This window comes from Nestor notabilis, unplaced genomic scaffold (assembly GCF_000696875.1).
Source record: "Nestor notabilis isolate BGI_N333 unplaced genomic scaffold, ASM69687v1 scaffold16362, whole genome shotgun sequence".
Lineage (NCBI taxonomy): Eukaryota > Metazoa > Chordata > Aves > Psittaciformes > Psittacidae > Nestor > Nestor notabilis.
Genome location: NW_009918037.1, coordinates 10,296 through 36,996, shown reverse-complemented (window position 1 = coordinate 36,996; position 26,701 = coordinate 10,296). Strand labels below are relative to the sequence as shown.

The 26,701-nt window shown below is 43.3% G+C and overlaps 1 protein-coding gene across 1 annotated transcript in view; it reads right to left on the bottom strand.

Moving 5' to 3' along the window:
* Nucleotides 1-5,048: 5,048 nt before the first annotated feature.
* The window catches only part of PARP1 (poly (ADP-ribose) polymerase 1), a 29,017-nt gene continuing 7,364 nt past the window's right edge, over nt 5,049-26,701 (bottom strand). The window contains exons 6-24 of the mRNA XM_010009522.1: nt 26,618-26,697; nt 24,940-25,056; nt 23,878-24,054; nt 23,306-23,447; nt 21,644-21,784; nt 20,127-20,369; nt 19,053-19,121; nt 18,184-18,316; nt 17,094-17,289; nt 15,692-15,820; nt 12,346-12,429; nt 11,433-11,555; nt 10,894-11,022; nt 10,039-10,137; nt 9,336-9,488; nt 8,946-9,073; nt 8,477-8,538; nt 7,284-7,398; nt 5,049-5,897 (exon numbers count right to left, since the gene is read on the bottom strand). Of these exons, the coding sequence (XP_010007824.1) occupies nt 5,816-5,897; nt 7,284-7,398; nt 8,477-8,538; nt 8,946-9,073; nt 9,336-9,488; nt 10,039-10,137; nt 10,894-11,022; nt 11,433-11,555; nt 12,346-12,429; nt 15,692-15,820; nt 17,094-17,289; nt 18,184-18,316; nt 19,053-19,121; nt 20,127-20,369; nt 21,644-21,784; nt 23,306-23,447; nt 23,878-24,054; nt 24,940-25,056; nt 26,618-26,697 (2,402 nt within the window). The 3' untranslated portion in view covers nt 5,049-5,815. The remainder of the gene's footprint in view (nt 5,898-7,283; nt 7,399-8,476; nt 8,539-8,945; nt 9,074-9,335; nt 9,489-10,038; nt 10,138-10,893; nt 11,023-11,432; nt 11,556-12,345; nt 12,430-15,691; nt 15,821-17,093; nt 17,290-18,183; nt 18,317-19,052; nt 19,122-20,126; nt 20,370-21,643; nt 21,785-23,305; nt 23,448-23,877; nt 24,055-24,939; nt 25,057-26,617; nt 26,698-26,701) is intronic.

The window sequence follows — 26,701 nt, the reverse complement described above, 5'->3', positions numbered from 1 at the left end:
CCGCAAAGGAGCCGTGCTAGCTTGAAGGCACTAAACAGTCCCTGTGTTGTATCGATCTTCCTTCTTTAAGTGATGTTTTTATTTTCTAAACCCTGCCTGTTTTCCGTATCTCTGCTTTTCTTAGCTGCCCGATGGCTACCCGCAGTGCCTGCAAAGGTGAGACTTCAGAAGTAGATCAGAACGGAAAACCAGCGTGATGGACCCTGCCCTTGCGGGCACAGTCCGTGGCACTCCCGCCGAAGAGCCGGCTGAAGCGCGGACCGAGTTCAAGGCCTGAAGGTCAAGGTCTCACTTGTTCTCACCCAGAGCAGAGCCAACAAACCACTGGCAGGGGATGGTTGTGGCCTCACGCGCTCCTTGGCCGGGTCTCCCCTCTAATGCAGTCCCCAGATACCACAGCCAAGAGCTGGCCGTAGGCAGCAAAGAGAGTTTCTTTGTGTTAGAAACCCTTAAGGTCTCAGGTCTTTGTGTTCAGAGACCTTCAGGTCTCTGCACCACAGTGAATTTGTAAGCTTCTGCATCAAGAAATTGAAGGGGGGGAGGAATCACTGCAAACCAGAAGCACTGTAAATACAGGTGTTGGGCTTTGACAACAGTACCTACTGCTACTTACACCGACCAAAATGCCTTTTATACACACACACACACACACACACGTATATATATATGTAAATGCAAACTGAAGTTCAAAATAACAGTATATATTAGTCAAGGCTAAATCTGTGTCACGTATTGCCACCGGCACTGTGGTGTAATGCAAAATAGATGCTATGCCTGTTTGCATGTCTTCAAAAGCATCCAGGTAAAAAACAAGAATTCTGCAAAACACAGAAAATGTGTATTTGGGGACACAGAGTTTTTAATTTGTGTTCTTAATTTGCTAATGAACTCAATGACTGGGCACTCGGGCAGGTTTGGAGGGGCAGGTACAGGTCATGGTAGTATACAATTAATAATAATAATAATAAAAACAAAATCAATGCTGCCCTTGTGCTTCAGAGGGAAAAGCAAGTTTCTAAGAGAAGAAACCAATAGAGTAAAATCCTTTAGAAATATCCCCAGGGCTTTTTATGTACATTGTAGAAGAATTATTTGGGTTTGTGGTTTGTTGTTTTGGTAGGAAGACAAAGCATTTCCACTCCTTTTTCAGGTCATTTTGAAAGGCTGCTAAAACAGCCTTCCCTCCCCTTAGCCCCCAAAGGACCCAAGGCACTTCAGTGAGAGCTTTCCATACTGCACAGCACAAAACAAAGCCACTACAGTCAAGACAAAGCATCGTAAGTGTAACACTAAATAAACTAATTAGAAAAAGCAACAGAATAGTGATAGTGCCATTTCAAAGGCAAAAACCACACAACATTAAGCTGTGTGCGATATTCCCCTTTAACAAATCACCTCCCCCACCCAAAAAGCCTGACATGGACCAGACCTCCAGGCTCAGGTAGACACTAATGTGCAAAGGCACCAACACTTTCCTGTATTTCCTCAGACTCCCCTTGTTCTAAGGGTTATATGTTAATGCTCAGCTAAGAGTGGCAACACTGAGACTTCTGCAACTGAGAGAAGACACTGGTCATCAGCACGGTTTTTACTGCTGGGCTTTGTAAACCTTGTCATGAGGTCCTCCTGTGCTGAAAGCGGTCTCCCAGTGCCACCCTGATACCAGAGCTTTCACCAAGGCAAGGGACTGTCAGGGACGAAAAGTGCTTTTAGAACACAATCACATTTTGCAACAGTCCTTAGAGCCTAGATTTCTAGGAGGGACAAGAAAAACCAACCCAAAAAACCCCCCAGTGCCTTTCAGGGCTTTTTTAGACACTGTGATCGAACTAGAAAACAGATTAAAGAGCCAAGAGAGATTTCTCAACACCTCCTGCTTATCATCTTAAAAACTACCAGGTCACAAGGCAGAATTTAGCTCCCAGCAGCAGGACACTGGGTATTCCTTCCTTTCATTCCAGCAGCTGCATTTGGAAAACATTTAGCAGAAGCTATTACCACCCACTGTGCCAAAAGGGTAACAATCAACACTGTCTTACGAGGATTCCCACTATACAAGACCTTTCACATCTTGTCCTTTTATGAATGATGCAGTATCTCTACATTCTGGTTTTTCATTTCTCCTGTGTGTTTCCAAGTCACACAAACGTGACCCTGTGTGACAAAGCCATAGCCAGTGCTGTTGGACAGTACACAAACACCCAAAGTTTCAGTGCATCCTTTCACCATGCTGGCAGATCTGCACTTTGAACTTGTGTGGAAATGACATATTGCTTCTGACAGGCACAGCAACCGAGAGCATCTGTGCTCATTGCTAACAACCTGCCATTAGGTGCTGCTGACTCACCTGCCTTGCACACACAGATGGAGATCTTTAAACCTGCTCTGCTCATGCCATTTGCCTTCTCGCAGGGTCATGTTAGGCAACTGCTCTTAATGGTGTGCACGGAAATGCCGCAGAAAGCACTTCCCCACTCCCATTTCTCCTTAATTACTGCAGATGGTATTAAGACATGGGTTACACCACCTACTAATCAACGTGTTCACAGTCTTGTCAGCACAGTGCAGGTAATGCTGTGTCCCGGGGACGGCTAGGGTGTCATTTTCTCATCTCCCCTAGGCAGGCACTGGGAGTAGGAAGAAAAGCACAGACAGCTGGCAGGAAAACGCGCTCTCCAGTCACTGAAGCACATTCTTGTGAAGTCTGAGTCTTGCTGCATTAATCACGTTATGAAATTAGAATTTGTAACGAGGAGGCAGGGGAAGCAGTAGTTTCCCCTTTCAATTGCTGGGAAGCCATTCCTTCTTCTCACCTTCAGACAGTACTGGCGTATCTCTCCCTGTGAAAGCAACCTGCAAAGCCCACCAGCCCACATGCTACCTTCACACTGGAACAAATGGAAACCAGCAAGTCATCTTGGCTGGGATCTACACCTGTGGTTCTCATAGGTGCCAAAATGATAATTTCTGGAGAAGTAGCCTGACATATTTGAAAGTAAAAGGTCACACAGGCTCTTGGCCAGATGCGTGTACTCCACAACAGTGGAAACTTCTTTTATGGGCATAACAGAAGGAGAGTATTACAGACTATGTTAAGAGACCTCACCACATATATAAAAGTAATTTAAATAAAATATTAAGTGCGATATAAATTGGCCACAAAAAACCCCAATACTTCAGCAGAAAATTATGTCCCCAGAACACAGAGGGAGGCCTGGAACAGTCTTCCAGAAAGCAAGCTGAAGCAAAGACCTCAGTAGTTACAAACACAGCATAAGTTATTTAAGAACATGGGTACAACAGTTAATGGTATTGAGAAAGTTTGATGTGCCCAGAGGCCTTTTTCGTATCTGAATTATTTGTTAGTTTGGGGTGTTTTTAACCCCCTTTCCTCAGATTCGAAACACAGAGGGGTGTGTGGGGATTTCATTAAAGGCTCTACCAACTGATTTAAAGATTGTTTCATGGCTAAAGAACCAGGTTGGCTTACCTGGGCTGTATTTTTTTCCCCAGACAGTTCTTTCCTGCATGAACTCAGGCCTAACTCACAAGCAGTTTACACTGACTGCCAGTCAGTAAGCCCAGGCTGGCTTCCTTCAGTTTACCCCACTCATAGAGACTACATGGACTATCATAACATTTGTGAGCCATTGTACAACAGAGCCTCCAGACGCTCTAAATACAGATAAAAAGGTTAAATATTTAGAAATTGCTTTTTGTAGTTGAACTGTAGATCAGAAGTCATTCCTCAACAAACCTCCTCTGGAAAAAGCAGATGATCTCATGTTTTGCCAAGTCCTTCCTTTCAAGAAATGGAACTACCTGTTCATCCAGCTCTGCTTCGTGCACATCCTCCAAAAGTAACACCTTCAGTGGTTGTCACCATGCTGCTCTTCTCAGCCTGGCCCCGGGGACAGGCTGTCTGTATGCTGGGTCACAGTGGCACCAGTGCTTGCTTTCACATTACCTTTCACTGCAGGACAGTCACATTGGGCTCTCCTACAGTGCCCAAAGGGCACCTGCTGCCTCTTCATAAAGTCCTGTCCCACTGCATCTTTTACTGCTGTATTTGCAGGGTTAGACAGCTTGGGATATACTTGCTCATGCTGCAGTTGTAACTGAGCACTACATCATAAAGTACTCCTTGCACTGCTTGGGTTGCAGAAAAAGGGAACTTTGAGCCACCTATGGTACAGGCTGAGGGAACACCAAAAGCACCTTCCTGTGATTCCTGATCCCAAACTGAACTGTTAGTTGGGGTTTTTTTGGGGGGAGTGAGGAGATCAGGGAACCAAAAAACAATCTACCTCACAACTCAACTGAACCAGTTCTCTTGTTGTCTTTCAGAGACTGACAAGATTATAACTTAAGTTTCTATTGGAAGCAAAACAATCATTAGCCACCTGGTAAGCTACTAAAGAACCAGAAGATAAGGGCTGCTCTCTTCACTTCCTCTCAAAATCCATTAGCACCAACCTCAATCGATTCTCTTATGTTGAACTGTCCTCAAGCCAAACGACTTACCCAGTTCTTCCACATCTTCTCTCCCCAACAGCAGCTTTGTTTTCCATCTACTACTCCTCATCCTCCTCTCCTTCAGGGGTCCTGGAAACATCTGTACCATTAGCAACCACTTTGGCTTCAAACTCCTTTTTCGACAGGCACTGTGACATGACAACGTTTTAGGAAATAGATCTTCTGTTTCCACGCAGGTTACTAAAGTCTATAAAGCTGCAACCACCCGAATGAGTGGAAGAGATACTGAATGCACCATGCTGTTCCTGGGGATTAGCCAACTTGCTCTAACAGCTCAGGGAAATCAGTAATTTTTGCAGAGGAAGAATTGATATTGCTGTATATAGTTAGTTAAATACTCCCATATTGCTCAATGCCTTATTCAAAGTGAGAAGTAACAAACATCACTAAACATTGAAATTATCAGTTTATATTGACAAGTCTGGGAAGTCAAGACTTGAGTGAAACTTGAGTCCAAACTCAACTTACGGCTTTGTCAGGACATGAGTCTACAACAACCAACTTACATCACATTGAAAGCAGATATTTAAAGGAGGTTTATTGGGGCTAATACTAAATTCAAACAGCCACAAGTTCATTTTCCATATTTACCACACCAACTGTTGACAGATGAAGTCTCAGTGGAAAGTCCAAATTTTCAGCTCACCATGACTTCCTGAAACATGACTACAGATTTCAGTATTTGGCATTTCATCTTGAGAGATATATAGCATGTTTTAAGAACATTCTACCAAATACGTTTAAATCATGACTCAAAACCAAAACAATTTGGAAGCTGTGAAACATAAAGATGTTAGTATGAAATTAGCTTTTATTTTTTTACCTCAAAATAAGTGAACATTTCTCATTTATTCCAATGAAAACTGAAAAAGGGTATCTTAAACAAGGGGGAACCTTAACAGGGCAAATACCACAAACAGCCTCAAGTTCCTTTACTTGCTATCACCCAGCTCTGTTTGGCTAAAAACACGAGCTTAATTTTTTTTTTGGGGGTGGGGGAAGAAGCAAGTTTGCTCAATTAAAAGAAACACTTGAAACCCCCCAAATTAGAAGTGGTAAATCACAAAACCAGGTACTCGTTCTCATCAGAATTCAGGTCCATGTGTTGCCACACGTTTATATAAAATTTTCACTAAGTGTTGTACTAAATAGGATTTAGTAACCTCTTCTGCAGGTTAGCTCTTGATATCTTGGTACGAGAAGTCAATGCGTAAGCATGTCAGAAGTCAACGCTATAGTGTAACTACAGTATAACTCTAACAGGGCTTCTAAATACTGTTCACCAGAGTGATGTCTTATAGTTGAATTTCAGTTTCAGCAGGTACTTCAGATTCACCTGAGCAACGTCATACACAATATATCTGGGAAGAATGTTAAGGAATAATCACAGCTGCTGGTATTAGTAGTAACACAGAAAACTCTGAAAGCACAGTCAGACTTCACCTTTGAACTTATGTTACCACACAGCTGCCTGTGTGATTAAGCAGTTCTAACTGCTCAAACCACAGATCTTTAAACGTGACTTCTCTTTGAATCTGAAGTTGTTTTACACAATAGTTAGAAACAAGCAACTAACAGTAATGTGGTGAATTAAGGATGGTGTAGCAGGAATCCCGAGTGACAGGCAGGTGAAGATTAGTTTTTGTCAGCCAGAGCCGTAACACGTAACATCTCTTGTGCCATCTGAACAGTGGAGCGAGGTAGACTAGATGAGATCTGCAGTTACAGACTTGGCATCTACAATTACAAGTACAGTTTGCTACCTTCCAGCACAACATCATTAATGTCCTTTTAATTTCCCACTAAACTCCATCCCGCCCCAAACTGGGAACACAAAGAAGAGCTCTGCAATGGTTGGGAGTGCTTGCACATTCCATCACTGCACCACACCATTTTATTTTTAAAGAAAACAGTCCCAGCTTGTCTATTTCTCAATGCTTTAGGGCTCAAACTTACCTCCAGTCCTAAATTCAGGTGAAAAGCATCCCCATTAAAAACAGTGTAAAACAAAATCAGTGCACATCATGTTACCTCAATTAGCTAGCTCACCAAGAGTGAAGACATTTTCTACACAACCCAGAGGTTGTATTAATAGGTTACCTGCTTCACTGGCAGCGAAGAGATTAATCTGAGACCTTAGACATCACATACTCTAATGACCTCTTGTGAATGTTGACCACATAGTAATTTGGGGGCACTTCTGCCTAGAAAGAGGCTTAAGGGCTGCATCTCTGATGGGCATCCGAGGTTCACCTCAATACTTGCAAAGGGTCTGGGGAACATAAAGTAGCTGTGTGATGAGAGACTCCCATCAACCCACAGAGCTGGCTCCCTGAGCTCCTCCTGGCCAAGCTGGCCAGCCACAGCACCACAAGGAAGAAATCAGACTGCAGTGATGTGAAACCACAGGCTGCATTCCCCCTCTTCTTGTCCTGGCGCGTCTCTGAGCAAGATGCTACAGGGCAGTGTTGCTTGGTCACTCCAACGCCTCCAGATACTGAGCCCTGTTGTGACAACAGCTATTTGCTACATGTATTCTTTCCTCTTTCTGCAGAGACAATTTAAGTGTGAACACTATAAAATCATCTCCCTTGGAGAAGAAACTAAATTGTTTGTGAGCACTCCAAAGCAGATCTAGAAGCAGCAAAACCACAGTGTGCCAAAACTCCTGGGTGGCATTAGCGAGGTCCTGCTAAACTCAGCAACACTCAAACACAGCATGCAGCCAACATAATAGCAAAGGATACTCATTATACAGAAGACAGGTATCATTAATTCCTGTTGAGATCCCATTCCCTAAGGGAACCTCTACACCACCAAGGGTGGTAGTGGCTGTGGGATCAGGTGCTGTTTTGCCCAAGCCTAGAAGGGGAAAAAACATTAGTTACAAATCTAGGAGGCAAACACAGACTTTGCAGATAAAGAAAATTACTCAGCCAAGTATTACTTCACATACATTTTCAAATGCTGATCAAGCGCAAAATGTATCTTAAAAAGAACATGAGGAACATGGTTTATTCAGCTCAGCATCACCAGACTTATGGTAGTTGTACTCTGCTACATTAAAAGTCAGAATATTTTAGACTTTCAGCTGTTAATTGTCTAATCTGTATGATCAAAGCTAATCCAGAGCAGATTTAAAGCTCTCACATCCTAGATCCATTACTGAAAACATGCACACTGTAGCACTTTCAGAGAAGTATAACAAACCAATTCTTATTCTCTTTAAACTCTTCAATACAAATCTGGTTTGACATCCCATAATTGTGTGAGTAGTATGAAAAAAAATGCTAAATCACGTTTTATTTCTATTTTAGACAACTGATTTTTTTAAGCCTCTCAAAATGAATAAAGAAAAGCCACTCATTTCTGAACGTTACTGTTCTCCACTCCCTCATTTCAGAACAGAAGACAGTCACGCTCACCGTTCTTTTGCCTGAATTAGAGCTAAGTCTTTTCTCTCTTCTTCTTTTTCAGGGTAATACACTGATACTTTTTGCAGATAGAAGTGTAATGAGAACAGCTGTTCCATCTGAACTTTCATTCTCAGCTTTTCCCTTCTCTCCAAGCTTCTAAGGCACTTTGAAAGCTAAACAATTATTCTTCTCATCTGTCAAACCTCTCATCTTTCTTCTAAAATACACAGTATTGTTAGGATGAAAGCGAGTAAGAAGCCGGAGAGCGCACCTTACATTTTCTCTTGTGTAATATCAAATGAAAGGTTCCTCCTGAACTTCAGGCAACACGTTAACTTCAGTCCTAACATTCAAAGCGCACCAACTCCCGTCTCAAAACACCACATACACATATAAAGATGCACCTATACAGCAACATTACGCAAAGTACAGCTATGAAATGACCATACTTTTTGCTAAGCAGAGAGCTACAATGTGAGTTTGCCATCAATAACAGATTACCAGTGACAACTACTAATGCTTACCTTTCACACTGTGCTTTCCTTTCGGCAATTTTGTGATGTGGGAAGCATTCTTTAGCTCATACCTGGACAGCACAAAGAACACACACAGCATTTTACATTTGTCTTAAACTACCTTGGTGGAAAAATCACATTTCAGGCTTCAGTTTATTGTGAGTTAATATAAAGTTGATTCAGATTCTAGTCTTCTGGACACAACAGCCTTCCTTTGTCTCAGTTACTAATTTTAATTATATTGGCATTTGATATATATTATATATCAAATCATATATATAAAATATATATAGTACAATATTCTAAGACCTGTTAAAAATGATGCTCCCCTCCCCCCCAATAGCTCTCATTTTAAGAAAAATGAAGTCTTCTTCAAAGGAATAACACTTTCTTCACACTGAAGGCTGGCAATTTTAGCATCCCCTTCTAGCACAATATATTAAGCACGTTCAGCAAATACTCTTCATAAGTTACTTACATATTTCCAAGGGCAACTTCACCCAGTAGTATTAAGCCTATGGGATCAGCTTGAGATGTGTGACAGTAGTTGGCACTCTTGGATACCATGTCTGCAAAATAGATGCCCTTCCCAAACATGTAGCCAGTCTGCAAGCAGAAAAAAACCCCCAAAAGATTGGGACAATAAAACACAAAGGCAGCATTAAACCCACCTGGCTGGGCTCCCAGGAGAGCAAAACTGCAACTCAAACTCTTGTGGACACCAGTCAGCACCCCACTCTGGACACACAATGTTGTCTGCATGCTGGGACATAAAACTGTGCCCTCCCCACATGTAAATTCCCCTATTTAGGTTGTCTCCAACTGTGGCCACAGGGATGTAGGAGAAAGAGAAGCTGTTCTCACGTACCACAGGAGCTTCAGGGGGAGCTATCCGGAGACCCTGAGAGAGGATACCAGCGAAGTTGGTGGTGCGGGAACCGTGCCACAGCAGCTGGCGGTTGTGAAGCTGCTTAAATGGCTTGTAACGTTGACTCTCCCCTTCACGCTCAATCCTGAAGATCTTCAGTCAAAAAGGGATAGGAGAAAAAGAACAACTGAGCAAATAAACTGTTACCTTCATGCAACTAACCAGATGAAAACAACCCAAAACCCCCAAACCATCCCATGCAGAATATACTCTAATCTGCTAGGAAAATTGATGGGTTTAGTACTTCCAGTTTGCTATGTCATGCTAGCGAAAAGGAGGGAGCATCAATCACACAGTACTTGTTATTACTTCTCTGCCCTCCCTTCTGTATTTTCATTGAGACCATAGTTTTCTGAGAAGTCATTAAATGAACTAAGGCTCAATTTTAGATGATTACTCCTCCACCTCCTTTTGAGGTCAATTAAATGAAAATAAAAACACATCCCCAAAGACACCTCAGCAAGCTTAGACTCATCTCTGCCTAGGCTTTTTCTATTCAATGGCAATTGGTTTATCAAACTATCCCTTCAAGAAAGGAAACTGGAAAAGCTACTCAAAAATAAAGGGAAACAGCAAACCAGTAAGTCAACTTAGAAGAGTCCATCTTCATAAAATTAAACAACCCCAGTATTGCCCAACTTACATCCACAACTTTGAGATCGTATGCGTTGTGAGTAGCAGCATGAGTATTTTTCACATATTGTTTAATAATCTTGGCTTCTTCTGAATCTTTGTCAACAACCTGCGAAGAGGCAAACAAGAGAAGTTTCTTCAGCATCCAAACTAGCAGGGTTCTTATGACAACATCCACCCTATGGTTGCAACTCCCACTTCAAGCCTCCTTTATCATTTAGGTGGAAATTTATTCCCAGCTAGAGAAGATGTACGGGTATACAGACAGTGCTCAGTCACACAGTGCATGAGACAGGAAGGCACCTCTGGAAATTGAGATGATTTCCAACTCCCCTGCTCAAAGCAGGGGCGGCTGGAGGAGGTTGCCAAGGGCTGAGTTCAGTCAGGCTTTCAACAGCTCTAAGAACAGAGCCTCCGCAGCTTTTCTAGGCAACCTTTTCCAGTGTTGGTTTGTTTACTGAGAGTGATCAGAAAAGAAAATCCAAACCAAACACCATCAACAGCAAAAGCTTTTCTTTTGTTTAAATACAATTTCTTGTATTCAATTTGTGCCCATTGCCTCCTGTGACTAGAAACCCCTGAGAAGAGTCTGCCTCTTGCCTTCTTTACTCCCTTCCCCAACCAGACATTCATAAACATTGGTAAGATAGCCCTTGAACCTTCTTTCCTCCAGTTTAGAAAGCTCCATCTCTCTCAGCATCTCCTTGTACAACGCATGCTCCAGTCCCTTAACCACCACAGTGCTCCTTCATCGAACTCACGCCAATACATTTGTCCACTTACAGTTTACATGATTTGTTATATACTCCAAACTAACAGGATATCAGCTTGTATTCAGTCACTCATTTCCTTTTGTTTCCTTTACCTTAATATCAGTTCGAAGTTTTTCATAGTTGATGTCAATTGGGTCTTTATCTCCATCTTCATTTCCACCTCTGAGAAGGCTGTAAGCCACCTCAATATCAAGCAAGTTGTCCAACATCTGCACTTTGGCCTGGAGAATTTGAAGAGGTTATTTTGCTTGTGCCTTTGACATGTTCAGAGTACCTCTGGAATACCCCAATATCAAAGCCTATGTGAATCAGTGGCCACACACTGCTGTCTAACAACACAACACTGCTTTTTTTCTTCATATATATATATACACACACACACACACTTGAAAGATATTAACACACACACATATGTATTTAAGCCATAACATATAACTTATCTTTTAATACCTCATACATATAATTGTACCTATGTACACACATACATGCACATAAACAAACAGCATTTCGAAGAAAAACATGCTTAACCTCATGACATTAAAGTAAGGCTTAAAGCCTCACACATTCTCTCTATTGGACATTTGATATGAGAACTATCCCCTACAAACAATCTGTTGTTTCCAGTTGATACCTGAATGTATTCCAGGTTGTTTAGGAGAGGTGGTTTCTTCATCCCGAAGTCATGAGGAATCAGAGTATAGAAGCGGTTGGAGAGGTCCAAGATCTGGGATTCTGAACCACTGTCAGAAACTGCCTAGACAAGACAAGCACCAAACCAAATTATTGAGTAAGACAAGTCTCCGTAGCAATAGACACACAAGATACCTGAGGACTAACACAGAACCAGCAATACAAAGAGAGTTAATGCTGAAACTCTCACAGGACTAAAAAGAGCAATTCTGTTTAATTGTTTTGCATGTCCTAAGTCACAGTACTTGCACTGAAATGCACAGAATTTCTGGTCTGAGAGAAGTCTAATAGGGATTATCTTTCTGGAAGGCAAAATAAAGGCTTCTGGGTAAGGAAGTGGTGCATATCCTTGGCAAGATTCTGGTCTACTCTAACAACCGAAGCAAAACTTCCTGTACTTCCGCTTTGCCAGGGAGCCCATGACAAAAATGGGGTGCTGGTACACTTTTGCAAGCAGTACAGGCAATACTACGTAGTGATTCTTGGAATGGTCCAGATTATGATGTGTAAATATAGTAATGTCATCAAAGCAGACCCTTTCCTGTGTCAACTTAAACTTTATTCTCATCCTCTAACAGATTTCTCTGGGGTGGAAACACCAGCTCAATTTGCTTAACTGCCAGTTATGTCTGGCTCAGCCTGAAGTTCATGCTACAGAGGTGTGAAAGATACAAGTACTGCCCAATCTGGTACAACAGTGAAGAGAACTAACTGGCAACCCATGGAAGCCATGTCCTCTTCTCCAGCTATGGAGAGCACAGGTCTTCATACACACAGCTCAGCATCCACCCCACAGCGAGCCCAAAACACCTTCCGAATTCCCCCCCTTCCTCTAACACCTCTTTCATGCTCACCTGCTGAGCCTCACTGAGGATGGAGTATGCGCTCTGGATCTGCCGCTTGCTCAGTTTTCCCAATGGCATCTTCTGCAGGTCAATCTGATGAAGATTTAAATGATTAAAATGGGATTTCACTACATTGAAACCATTGCAGCATTCCCTCTCTGGTTTCTAGGGAGCTAATCCCTCCATCCTGGTAGGACTGACCACAAAAAGAATGGAGACATTTCAGACTTGGTATTAATCTCTGTGGATCCAGGCATTATGTCAGAGGGACAGTGCATGGTACTGAGAAGACATCCTGTGCACAAAGGAATACTGCAGTAGGAAATTGAGCATACATGCTAGGGCAACACAGAAATACAGTGTCAAGCTTCTGGCTTGAAGTTTAATATTAACCTGGTGTCAGATGCACTCCTCAATCACTTCAGTAACCATGTGGTTCAGGCTGGCGAAGGAACAAACTGAATGAAGGAATTCTTGTTTGTAAGATTACAATCTTATTCATAAGATACAAAAACTTTACCCAACAGTTATCAAGGGTCAAATGCAAAGAGGTTGCAAGGTGCTTCATATTCACTAATGGAAAACAAACAACCAAAAAAAGCAATGTCTTGGCTGCCTGCATTTACACCCTAATTTAATTTATATGTTGCTTTTGTTTGTGTATTGGTGGTTCTTGGAAGAGTTTTGGATTTGCATTAAATCTTTGCATAGTTAAGGACCATCTGAATGCAGAGACATTTGACAGAAGTCCAATGCAGTCTTTTACAAAGATCATGCACACACCCTCTGAACTCTTGACAGTACTCATCATACACTCTGCTAGTCAAACTAGCTTTTACTCAACTTGATGGGTTTAAGATTCAGCTCAAGGACAGAAGATGCTGAGAAATCATGTATATTGCTTACTGTCCAGGTAAGTTCTGCATTATTTATTCCCTATGGAGCTAGGAAACCCAGCTGTATTCAAATCTCCTCTGCAAGCTGAACCCAGAAGGTTCTTCCAAGCAACACAGCCTGGTGTGAAAGCCCTGAAGTGATTTTGCATGGAGATTTCCACTCTGTACTGGGCTTAGGAGAACTTTCACCTTTAGCTGCTAAGCTAGGTGAAGCCAGGTGCTAAGAAAAGCCAAGATGGACTGCAAGAGAGAAGACAGGCTTCAAAACTGATCATGTCTTGGGGACATGAGACACATGAAGCCAAGATTAATAACCTAATGAAAACTGACTTGCAATAGATTTGTAGCTCCCAAACTTTTGGAGCAAATTCTTTGTTGCCGAGTACCATTTATTAGCTGAAAAACCATGAAGGACATGTAAAAGTAAAATGGACCATTTAACTTGGATGTGCAAATAGCTGCAGACACTATATTAGCTGTAAGTTATATAAACATACAAACTAACACATATATGCATTAACACATGAACACTAACACCTATAAACTAACACATCCCCCAACAACGTGATTTAGGAGAAGCACATCTCCTACAGAGCCCACAAACAGCTAGAGGGTTGGAGCTTGTCTCTTCTTTGACTCATGGGAGGTGAACAGAGCTAACCTCTGAAATGAAGCCAAACTGCATCCAAAGCTTTATCATTAGAGGCATCAAAAGAGCACAGCAGCCAAAGGGCTGGGTCTAAAATAGCAGCACTGCAATTACTGCCAGATGCACTGAGGGTAACATGAGGAATTAGCTCCACATCACAGATGTGTGCACCAATATGTCAGGGAGAGACAAGGGAGATGTTTGCCTTCTGCCCAGGCAAAAGACATAGTACTGGAATAAACTCAGCCCTCAAGCCACTTGATGTAAGGCAGTGACACAGAGAATTGCAATAAACTCCTGTATGCTTGGGGGGTAAAACTCCTGAAAACTGTATTAGATGCAGGAAGAGAAATGCATCAGATAAATCTCTTGTTGTTTAAGGGAAAGACTTAAGAGTTTGCTACAGTTTTGGCAGAGTGAGAGTGCCTGGATAGAATGAACTAGTTGAGACCAGGTTGATTAAAGGAACCAAGCAGCTGTTTCCAGAGGATGCATAAAAACCTCTGACCAGGAAAACCATTACTTCCTTTAACAGAAAACTGCTGTTTGGCAGCAGCAGCAGTACAGGAAGATAAATCTATTAGGAAGACAGACCCATCTGGACTCCCAGGTCCGCTACAGATCTGCAGATGGTGGGAATTAACACACTATCAACAGAATTCTACAAAACCAAGTTACATCAGATGATGATCAGTTCAGAGTCTTCAGCCAGTTCCCGTTACAAAGGATTATTAATATTTCAGAAGACTTTGATGCAAAAAAACCATTCAAGATACACAATTAACCCAAGCTACTACAAATGTCAGGCAAGCCACGTGAAAGCTTGCAGATAAGCTATACAACATGGAGCAAAGCCTGTTCTGAAAAGCAGATACAGAGAGCAAACAGCTGCTTAAATATGAAGTCTTAGGGCACGATACCTAAGCTGGCTGAAGGAAACCTAAATTTGTTATTTTGAATTAACTCAGTTTGAATGGCTGCATTAAAACAAACTGCAGGATCTCAAAAAAACAGTAAAACTGTTTCTGTGCAAGGAGAGACACATAAAAATACCAGATCACTCTCTGAAATCTTGTTAGAAGCATGGATCAAGAAGTATGGAGGAAAGAATGGATGAAAATAGGGTATTATTAGAACAAATGAGAAACACAACAACAAAGAAACCTAAAGTTTGGCCCTGTTCAGAAGAGGATCTGGACTTTGTAAAGGCACTTTATCAGTGCATGTATCATCTGACAGCTCTTCTCAAGTCTGAGCTGTGTGCTCATTTGCTACCTAAATTAGTGGTAGCACTGCCCCTCCACCTCAAAATATGGTTCACCACTCACAAAAAGAGAAGTGCCTCCAGCCTCACATCACCAGCAAACTGGTAAGAGTCTTAAGAGCATTCACTGAACACTGGTCACAATGTGTGTGTCACTGGGAGGAAAAACCCAACAAAACACCCCCAAACCAATCATCACCCAAGGAACAAACAAACAAAACCCCAAACCACATAGAATGATTGCTCATCCCAGAACTGGCAGATGAATTTCTCATAGGCATTGTTAAATTGGAGACACTGATACAGACATTCCGCACTGAAGAACAAAGAATGCACCCCTGTTTTTAAAGCTGCACGTATCATAACTAAAGTTACTGCTGCCAGTGCTTGACAAATTCTGGTCAGACTCTTGCACTTATTTTAAGGCTGATCTAAAACTCACACTGACTTCGGAGAAGTATGATGCACCTCGGACTGCAAAGAACTTGCTTCCAGCTGTGAAAGTTTGATGGTTAGAAGTAAAGGAACATGAATGTGTGTAGTCACCTCAAATTCCACCATTGCTTTCTTCATGCTCTCCACATCAAAGATCATCTTAATAAGGTCTTGGATTGGCTTAGCCAGTTTTGATTTTGTCCCGGCACCTACTGTCAGTTTCCTGACAGCTTCTTCATCCTGGGAGGTAAAAATAGTATCAGAATTAGCAAAATCACAAAGGATGAAAGTAACAGGCTGGCTGCCATGGTAACAACTCAAAACCAATTTAGTGTATGCATACTATGACTAGCCTGAAGTTCATGGGGAGCGTGGGACATTGCTCTGACATTTTGGAACAAAGTGGGTTTAAAAATCCACCTATTCAGTAATTTGACACATGTTATTTCAAGAGCTGGCACTGTAAAACGTAAGTAAAATTAAGGGAATAGGAACTTTCTGTGCATCTCTGCTTCACCTCAAGCAACGGTGTTAATTACTTTTTCTGCAAGATTTCTGCTGCATAGAGACCTTGATATGAAAAAATGAGTTTACTTTGTTGCTTTCATGACAAAATAGAGATGTAGTAAGTACTTCCACTGAGTTTTTGTAACAAAAACTGTCACAGATGAGTACAGGAATCATCAATTCCTGTAATACCATCTACATGCTTTCATGGGTAGAGCAATAAAGCATCTGCCAGATGCTTCAGAATACCACTGTACACTGCAGTGTAACAGCCACTTTGCCACTGCAATAGTCAGATTTCCAGAAATAAAGGTAAGCATCAAGTACTTCACACTGAAAGATGACAGCCAGTAATCTGGCCACAGAAAAATAAACTGGCGTGGAAATACATTCTCTAGTTCTTATGCTATTAACAGCATTCAACTATTCAATCTGAAATTGGTTTAAGTTATGGGTATGCCTTCAAATAAACACACAAGCCCGCAGAAGGAAAAGAATTCTTATTTAGCTTAGCTGTCTAAATAGCCAAATCTTACTGGCAAGGAATAATTCCTCTTTCACAGCGTGTTCTTTCTGTGCACTAAGCAGAACTCTGCATAGGAATCGCTTCAGCATTTGGAAGGATTTTGGATAAAGAGGACAGATGAGAAGTGTCTATTTTAACTAGAAGAAAACGGTGTTTTCAGACAGGATGTATGTGAAATGGCTGCTGAATTAAGTTCAAATTAACATCCCTAAAATTACAGAGCAAACAGGAATGAGCACTGAAGGGACTTCAGACTTGATAATGGAAAACTACTTAGTTTCCCAGCACATCTATTTCAATGCATGACACTCACTGACCTACAGCTCTCTTTCTGTAGCAGAGAAGACACAATAGTTACACCTGCACTTCACTCCTCAGGATTGTTAAGTGTAAGCGATCCAACAGTGAGCGAAGGACAGAACAGCCATAGCAAAGCAGCTAAGCAATGCTCTGCTTGGTGCAGGGACATTTCAGAGTTACCTGTCCATAATCGATTTCCAGGGGGTAGAATTTTTTGGGATATTTAGTGAAGTTCTTTGAATGCCAAGAATTGCCAGTTTTCTCTTCATACAAATTCAGGAAGTGTTCAACAGCATCTTCTTTTGATGGCATCTGCTCCAGCTTGTTACTCCCAATTACAGTGCCCACACGACCCCAAGATCTGAACACCCAGTATCTACAGAAGTGAAACATGAGAGAAACAGACATAGCGTACTCTGGCTTTCAATCTCAGTCCTAATGAAACTGACCCTGCAACAACCATGCATGCAAATCAGCCATTGGCATACCTCTGATTTTATGGAAGACCACCTCTATCAGTGACTGCAGGAGAGCAACACAGACTCACCAGAGTGTATGGCCAAGAACGGGTGTGAAAAAGTGCCCAGTGTTAACACACCAGGCCTACACCCCTGAGCATAAGTGTGTGCACAGCAGGGAAAGGCAGGCTAGTAGCTCTTCAGTCTTAATGTTTCACAAATACCAATTGTCAGACTATTTGGGCATGTATTTGAAAACCAAACTGAATGCATCTTTAAGCCTGAAGTCCCAGAGTTTTCAGAGAAACCAGAAGTAACTCAAGTATTTGTTTGTGTTAATGACAACCCCTTGGTGTTGCTTCTGTATTTTTCAAGGGCAGCCATCAGCCACAGAGCACTGTGGCCATCCTGTTGGCCAACTAATGCAGTCCTGAAAACACCAACTGTAATTGCCTTGCTCATGCCAGGATGCAGGAATGAACATTACCACATGCAATTCCACAAACTTAACTCACCTCCCAGCTTTGGTTTTGTCTCCCCACAGAGCAAAGATCTCTCCATGGGTAGTTTTGGTTTTAGTTGTTTTGCAGTTTTTAGTGGCTTGGGGGAGTTTTTTGGGGTGTTTGTTTGTTTTAATGAATGTACCTATCCATATCTCCTCACAAGGACATCTTCATAGAACCACAGAGCCGTTACGGTTGGGAGGGACCTTAAAGATCATCTAGTTCCAACCCCCTGCCATGGTCAAGGACAAAATACAGTATTTATTGGATAAAGTTAACAAAAGTCTTTCTAGGTAAAACTAAACTCACCTGTTCTCTCTGTCATCCTCCAGCAACTGCAGTTTGTAATAGGAATTTGTTCCTTTCACAATATCTACGAGGCCCAGAGTTGCACTATAAATCTTTCCACCTTTTTCAAAGACGTGAGCAGAATCCTCCAAACCTACAAAGGAATAGATTAGAACACAGAGGAGGCTACCACTTTAGGTTTCTCTCCTGCATTCGTGCTCACCCAAATGTTTCCTAAAGTAGTGTGACTCTTAACAGAAATACCATGAAAAAATCAGTGATCATGTGCTCATTCAGAACTACTTGAAGCATGGTTAATTTTAATAAGTGGTGAGCACATACCTTTAGATACACTGGAGTGAATATCAATCCTAACTAGAGGGAAAAACTTTCTAAAAAGGACCATCTAACATCTATATTTAACACTCTGTGACTGGCTGAAGGAATTCTCAAGATACATCTCTGCAGGTGTCATGTTAGCAAATGGACTGAATAACCAAAGGCTGGCCATGGATGCAGCACGAGTTCTCAGAACAACATCCATGCACTACAGGTTTGGAGAGTAGCATCATCAGCCCCCGAAGAGTCCAGGGGCAGATGCTCACACCAGACCTATGGCCTCTGCTGGCTGCGTCTTTATTCACTGCACTGACAGATGCTCCTGAGGCTGAGCAAGGCCCACACCTCAGTGTTAAGTGGTCCTTCTGAAAGTTGCACTAGAAAATGCTGTAATATCCAGCTTTGGATGTCAAACAATATCCTACCTTCCACAGCAAGAAAACATGGCTTAAAAAAAAAAATCACTTTGCTTTTATGGAACCCTACCCTTTCATAGAAAACATATCCTGAAGTCTGTGTGTGGTGCAGGAGCAGCCACTGTTATCACTCACCAGAATCAGGATCTACTGCTGCTCCACCCTTAACTGTTAGCTTCATCTTCTTTTCAGACTTGCTAGGTCCTGCAGAAAGACAGTTAGTTTTTTTCCTAGGCAGGCAACACTTGAATCAGCATTTAAATCCTCAATCTGCATAATTATCACCCTAAGGAGACTTTAAATCAGTTCCCAGCACACGAGCACAACGACTCCAATGGCTTTTTTTACCTGGCTTTAGCAGCTAATTCACAGCCCCCACCCCGCCAATTAAATGAAAACCAGGATCTCCCCAGATTCTGTCTCCTTCCTCCTGGGTGGGCCTTCTCCTTCCCAAGGGATGGGCCATAGCACTTTTTCACCTGCAGAGCAAATAAAAGTCACATTTGTGGTTGTGTTCAGGTGGGACTGAAAAACCTGACAGGCCGTGTGGGGTGTACAGGTCCCCTGGAGATGCTACTGCTGCGAGATACATACCAATTGTATGAGAGAAACCTACACTTGGAGGACATGGAGAAGAATGGATCCCCAAAATAGGCAAGCAGATCCGATGGTTTTGTTCACTCACCATCCAGCATTAATAATGCAAGCTCTCTATGGCACTGGTGAGGAATGCCACTGGTGTTAGGTAGTTTTCCTCCTCCATTAAAAAAATGTTATGTTCTAAACCAAGTAGAACAAAGTGCCTCTGCTCTGGCCCCAGTATTTTCCCACTTGCTAACACTCCTTGGGGGTCACAGTAGTATCTGTCACATCTTTGTGCCCCAGCACCTACTTGGAGCTGCAACACTAACCCAGACAGGCAGAGAAGCTGCTGAGTTATGAGGAGACTGTACTGGTGTCAGGGAGCCTGGGCACACACAGCACAGATCTCTGAAGTAAGACTGAACTAGGGGAAACAAAAGCCAGCTCAGGAGACAGCTTCATGTTTACTTAAGGCTGGTCTTGCCCTCAAGTCTCATTACTTAAACTCATAATGAGAAAAAGGGCAGAGAACTCAAGGCAAGGGCAAGGATAGACTACACCCGGGTTTGCTTTGTGCATGCACAGCATTGAACAGGCCTGTGGAGAAACAACTGCTTTGTTCTTCACCTTGTTCTTCTTTGACCTTCCCAGCACTCTTCACACTTGAGGGCTTGCTGCACTTTCCATCCACAGCCATCTCCTCATGCTCCATTTTCACCTCTGCACCCCAAGGTGAAAGCGCATGGAGAGACACGAGCTCCTGGAAGTCCTTGCTGGAGGATTTCACATCCTGAAGAAACTCCTCTGAGACCACACGGACTTTGGCCTCCTTCACTTCTTCCATCTTCTTGCTCATTTTCTCCACATCCTCTGCAGAGGCAGGGCGGGAAAGAGAGGGGAAAAAAGCATCAGTGAGGTTTCAAACTTTAACCCTGGCCATGATTCAGGGCTCTGTAACACTTAGCAGAAACGTAATTCCACCATGTTTTAGATTCACCATGTTCTTCAAAGAGCAAAGTCCCCATTGCCTCTAATCTGCAGCTTGGGCTACAGCAGGAACACTCTTGTTTTACCTGGCTGGTCCAGCAATCCCTTTCCTGGAGCCGGGCTAGGGCTGTACAGTCCTGGCAGGTAGGAGCAGATCTCCTACCTCAGCAGCCAGTTTGCACCTCAACTCCAACAGGAAGCAAGAGCAGACCCCAACCTGCCAGCAGACCAAACAACTGCTATGAGGCTCCCACAGTCAGCTCTGCAGCTTCTCCAAGGCAAGCACAGACACAGCCCCCAGCATCAGTCATCCCAGCAAGGGTGGCCTGCACACCACCATGGTCTGCATACAGACCCAAGCTGCTGCAGACCCAACAGAGCCTGCCAGCACAAGCTGCAGAGTTACTTGCTAGGTAAGTAAAACCCAAACAGCATACATCTGTCTTTACTTGTTGTCGTGGTTCAAGCCCAGCCGGCAACTTGGCACCACGCAGCCGCTCACTCACTCCCCCCCCTCTTCCTTCCTCCCCCTGCTCCTGGAGGGATGGGGAGGAGAATCAGAGGAATGTAACTCCCACGGGTTGAGATAACAGCTCTCCAGTAACTAAGGTATAACACAAACCACTACTGCTACCAATAATAATGATAAGAGGAATAACAAGGGAAAAGGACACAACCGCTCACCACCCGCTGACCGATACCCAGCCCGACCCGAGCAGCGATCTGGGCCTTCCGGGTAACTCCCCCCAGTTTCTATACTGGGCATGACGTGCTGTGGTATGGAATACCCCTTTGGCCAGTTTGGGTCAGGAGTCCTGTCTCTGCTTCCTCCCGGCTTCCCCATCTCCCTGGCAGAGCATGAGACTGAGAAAGTCCTTGGTCAGAGTAAACATTACTGAGCAACAACTAAAAACATCGGTGTTATCAGCGTTGTTCCCAGACTGAAAGTCAAAACCACAGCACTGCACCAGCTGCTAAGAAGGACAAAAAATGACTGGTGTAGCTGAACCCAGGACATTTGTCCAAGCACACTAAGGTACATGTGCACACAAACCACTCCCTGTAATCCAAACACTGATCCCCAGATAGCTCTGAGGACACATGTCCTCTGTGATCGGCTCAGCTCTGTTACCAGTAACCACGGCATGGCTGCTCACTCTGTGTGCTGATGCACAGCGTGGCCTTGTTAGCTGTGGTTGTCATCTTTCCTCCCAAGTCCTCCACAATGCTCTTCACCTCCTCCTTGTTCTTTGACAGCTTTCCAAGAACCAGGATCTTCATGTTGGTCAGTGGTTTGTCTAGGGGTTTGGAAATAACACGGCACATTAGCAACAGGCACAGAGCCCCCCAGACAAGTAACACCACAAAGGGACAGCATCCCCACACTATTAGCCCAGCTGGCAGGGAGACAAGGGACCAAGCAGGTCTGACCCATGCTAAGCAAATGGGAGGAAGCTCCCCTTCACCAAAGCTCAGCACCTACCAACAAACAGAAGAGATGGAAGACAGGGAAGATGGATATACAGGCACATTATTTGCCTGCTATTTTTATGTTTGTTTGCTTTAAATGTCTGCTTCAGCTCTGTGCTACTAGAGACTGTCCTCTGCTCCCTCATCTTTTGATGCCTGCACAGCATGGGAGAAACTCACTGTAAGATGAAAGCTCCTGCTTCTTCGAAAGGAAATCAGGTTTTGAGGGGCTGGAGAGAGAGGATTGTCTCTAAAGCAATAGTCTTCCTACACAGCAGTACATTTGAGTCTTGATCTCAGAGTACAAGGTTGTACCATGCAAACTCCATAACAAGTCAGGAGCACACTGGTAGCCATCTGAGGCTCCATCATGTCACCGTGTTAACACTTTGCAATGCAGTTGAGTCCAGGACATGGATAGCAGACAGCAAGCACACCTGCACTGCTAAAAATAAATGCTATTAACTTTGGTTGACCAACTGAGAGTTTTGTTTCCTCTTCTCCCCCTAGCTCAGATTAGTTAGGTTACTAGCAAACAAAGCAACCTGGCTTTAATTCTAGTCAATGTTTTGAGTTCAGGTTCAGGGCACACTGGAATCAGAGCCAAGACCTGGGTCATGTCATTTTTATTGCTAAAATAGCATGATCTGGCCAAAATTAGCTGGGCAGAATTACTCCCACCCTTTTCACCCTGTGCTCAAAAGTATGGCCAGGGCTATCAAGGCTGAATAAGAAAGAAGTCAGCATAGCTCTAAGTGGACAGGCTATATCGCCAAAGCATGCTACTCATTCCGACGGGGAATTTCTGGAGTCCAAGCTTTTGCCAGTTTGTGGGCTGGAGACAGCGTATCCGTTTTGCATAACAGGAATCAGTGACTGGTAAAGCCAAATCCTAGTGGAGGATTTGAAAAAAAACAAGCCCAAAACCCCTCTTGCCCTTAAAACCTAATACAATGAGGAACATGTGATGTTATGGATGTCCCTGGATGCTCCTCAAGAAACCAAGCAAGAAGGCATCTCACAGCAGGTCTTCCTTGGGACACATTTTGCAACACCAGCCTTCAAGTTTCTGATTCATTGTAAACATGTAATTTCCCCATCATCAACAAATACCCAAATGACTTGTTAGAAAACTACCAGCACCTCACACCCATGTCCCCAGACAACCCACCATATCAGGGTCTACCTGTGCGAGGAAGATGAAGGAGGTGAGACCCTGCTCTGCTGTTCTTTATTTAGCAGAAGAGCTCTGCCTGCCTAAGGGCAGGAGAACAGCATGCCTGCTCAGGCTGGAATGGCATTACACACCATGCTAAACTCCACTGACCCATGGCCAGGCAGCTGCTCACCTCTGGGTGCAGACACAGTCTCTGACAAAGGAGCAGATGCAGAGGGAGGAGGCACAGAGTTTGCAGTTGTAGTATCTGGAGGGAACACCCTGTCCTGCTTCTTACACTTGAACTTCTTCAGGTAAGGAATTTCCCTAAACTCCTGTGAGATGGAAGCATAAGTAGAGTCTAAAATCAAATAAGATACAATTTAAAACTAAACTTATATCTTATTATAGGATGTAAAGGCTAAGTTGAGCACTGGCCAGATGTTGGCATTTACTGCAGGTCTTGGAAAGTATTTCCGAGACATTCATACTGGTAGGCAAATACCCACTGTACTGACTGAAGTAAGAGGGTAAATGATGGGTTTCAAATCAAATCAGCAACATTTCTTTCAATTTAGTGTTACTGGAAAAACTATGATTTAGCTATGCATTAGCTGCCTACCCCTGGAGGGGTGCAGCTGTGACAGGACTGCCACACTGCTCTCCAGCATCCAACACTGAGTGCTGCTTATTTGATCTCCTTACAACAGGTAACATCAGTTAATAAACATACTTCAGATCATCAAATCTGGAGTAAACACCCACCTTTGGGATTACCCAGTCTTTCCTGTTGGGAGTCTGTGTTTTAGCAACACACTTAGTCCAGGCAGTGATATCCCCTGAACAGTAATATGCGTCACTCTTGAACACAAACTGCCCCTTGCACTCCTCGCAGGGAAGCAGAGCTCCAAATGCCATTCCATCTGCTACTCGGTCCAAAATCTAAAGCAACAAAGAATACAAAACAGGTCATGGCAGAAGGAAGCTGGAAGCCCATGTACTACATGACACTGGGATGTATAAGAAAGTAACTGTCATGCTGCTGGCACACAGACACAGATGTCTGCAGCGCTTGTCACGCATACACTCCACATAAACCAAGACTCTTACCAGCACCGATTGATTTATGATGCCTTAAAGATATGATGTGAAGTTTCCCTGGTCACACAATATCTGCTCACACACTCTCCTATCCGGATTCAACATTAAGGGAAGCTGGGCCAGAGCAGCCGAAGAGGAGACGAGCTGCTGCATCTGAGCACATGAGTAGGTAGGTGGGAATGTAGGCTCAGACAAGTCCTGCTTTTCCTGACTAGAAGTATTTCTTGGCCGTTCTGAGTCTAGACACTTCCCACATCCCAGCCCACGCTCCTTACAAAGAGTCTTAATAAATACAAATACTTCAAGTGATGTGTGGCTCCAAAAGATAGAGGACTTTCACAAGTTACACAAACTGACTGGTTTTAGAAAAGATACCAGGAAGGAATTTGTGCAGGTTTTGCTCTTTTCTGCATAACTTAGCAGCCGAAGGATGTGAAATGCCATAAGTAACCTGCTCGTGAACAGCCAGCAAAAAAAACCCCAAGCCCCAATATGGACCAGAATGAAGGCACATCACCAAGACGAAGGTGCTGAATTCAGCACACACCACCACACAGCCCTTCACAAGCAATAGTAACAGCAATATCATCAGAGTCCTGGGACAAAATGCCTGGGCTTTGCACTGCATTTCTTTCTGTAGTGTTATGTTAGGAATGGGCTTCAGACTTGTGGACCTTGCAGTAACACTGGTTCAGGTGGGCTCCATTGATTCAAAGACCAACTCACGGCATTCTCCCCTGAAGGAACTTCCTGCTTGTTGGCGATCAGCAGCTCTTTGAGGTCATTAGTGGAGCAGACCTTCCTCAGCTCATCCTTGATGCCCCAGATCAGCTCTGTCTGCTCCTGTTGACAAAATCCAGCAGCTTAGTTACTTGCCATCGATTGCTTTGTAAGAACACTCCTGCAACTGCAGTATGTGGACAAGGTTTTAGCAAGCCCATGGTATCTTAAACACAGACTGTGAGATGAAGAGTACCAGGAACCAGTAGCTTTACCAAAAGGGACAGTCATATATTTTACCCAAAAACCTAAACAGGTTTTTAAAGCCACATGCTTCAGATTCCGAATACATGAGAACATCATGGCTTCAGCAAATACCATCTCTGCAGAAGGACATCCCTATGGGATTCTGTATAAACCAAGGCTTCTCCATCATGTACATGTGAAGACAGGCCAGCTCTATCCCACACAAGGCACAAGTGACACTAAGACAGCTAGCTAGCTTTCAGGCAGAGTGGAACCCATCTTTCTATCACACTTTACCCTTAGCAAGCTCTCAACAGCCTTTGCAAATATCACCTAACTGGTTGACACTGACAACAGCGAGGATGTAGCTGCTTTTGAGCACTGCATTAAAACAAAACCAGAAATGCTGATCAGCACTTTTCTTCTTTTAAGCCATCTAAGCTTAAGAGGAATTCCTACCAGATCAGTCACCTGCAGCAGGGCAGAGGAGCCTGCACATTCTTTGGGGCCTTTCTACAAAAGGTGGAAGGGTTGGGCAGCAAAGCAGCATCCTACAAGATCTCAGATACTTTCTGCATGTTATTCATGCAGTCAAAACCACAGTTTATCCTGGAATAACTGGTTGTCTGTGTTAAATGGTTTAATTTTCAGTGTTAATGACCATGCTTGATGAAGTGCTGTAAAGAAAAGTGAACCCAAAGTTAACCCTGACACACAAATTGCCTTCATCTGTCCTAAACTGCAGCAGCAAAACCTTGATAACACCTCAGCTAAGCTCTGGTAATTCACGCATTGGCGCACAACAGAAAACTTTTGTCCAAAGGCACACACCATTTTTCGACAGCTCCATTAAGATTTCAACTGCAGCAAAAGCAGCTTGTTCATTTTTTCTTGGAGAGTACCTATGCCAAGCCTTCAATATACAAAATTCCTGATGCTCTATTGGGAATTCTTCCCACGGCAGTCTATAAAGCGAACAGCAGAAAGCTGTGATCTGTCACAATTTGTACCCAAGAACTGAGCACAGCTCCCCAGAGGGTGAAAAAGATGTGATTCTCATTCATCTCGTTCAGCACATTACCTCTGTTTAAGTTTTACAATGAGCTATTTAAGGGTTTCTAAGCTCTTCTGCCACAGTGCTTGGGCTCAGAGCTTCAGCCACCACCACCAGATCATACAGGAAGGACCACAGAACCAGCCTCCCTCAGAGAGAAGGCATTTAACCTAATCTATTTAAATCCAATAAGCACAAGTCCTAGAAAACTTCCTTCCTGTGTTGCAGGAGAAATCGCCTTCAGCAAAGCCTTAGTGACAGGGCATCTCCTGAGCCAGGACACAAGGCAGAGCCCCTGTCTAGGTACCACAGCTCTCCAGTTAGTGCCTAACACTGCTCTCTTCTAATGAAGCAGTTCTGAGGATGTGATCAGCTAAAACTCACCTTCAGCTGTTTTTCCTGCTTTGATTCTTTCTCTTTTTCTTTTTTCTGTTTCTTTTTTGCAGTCACATTTCCATCTACCTCTTC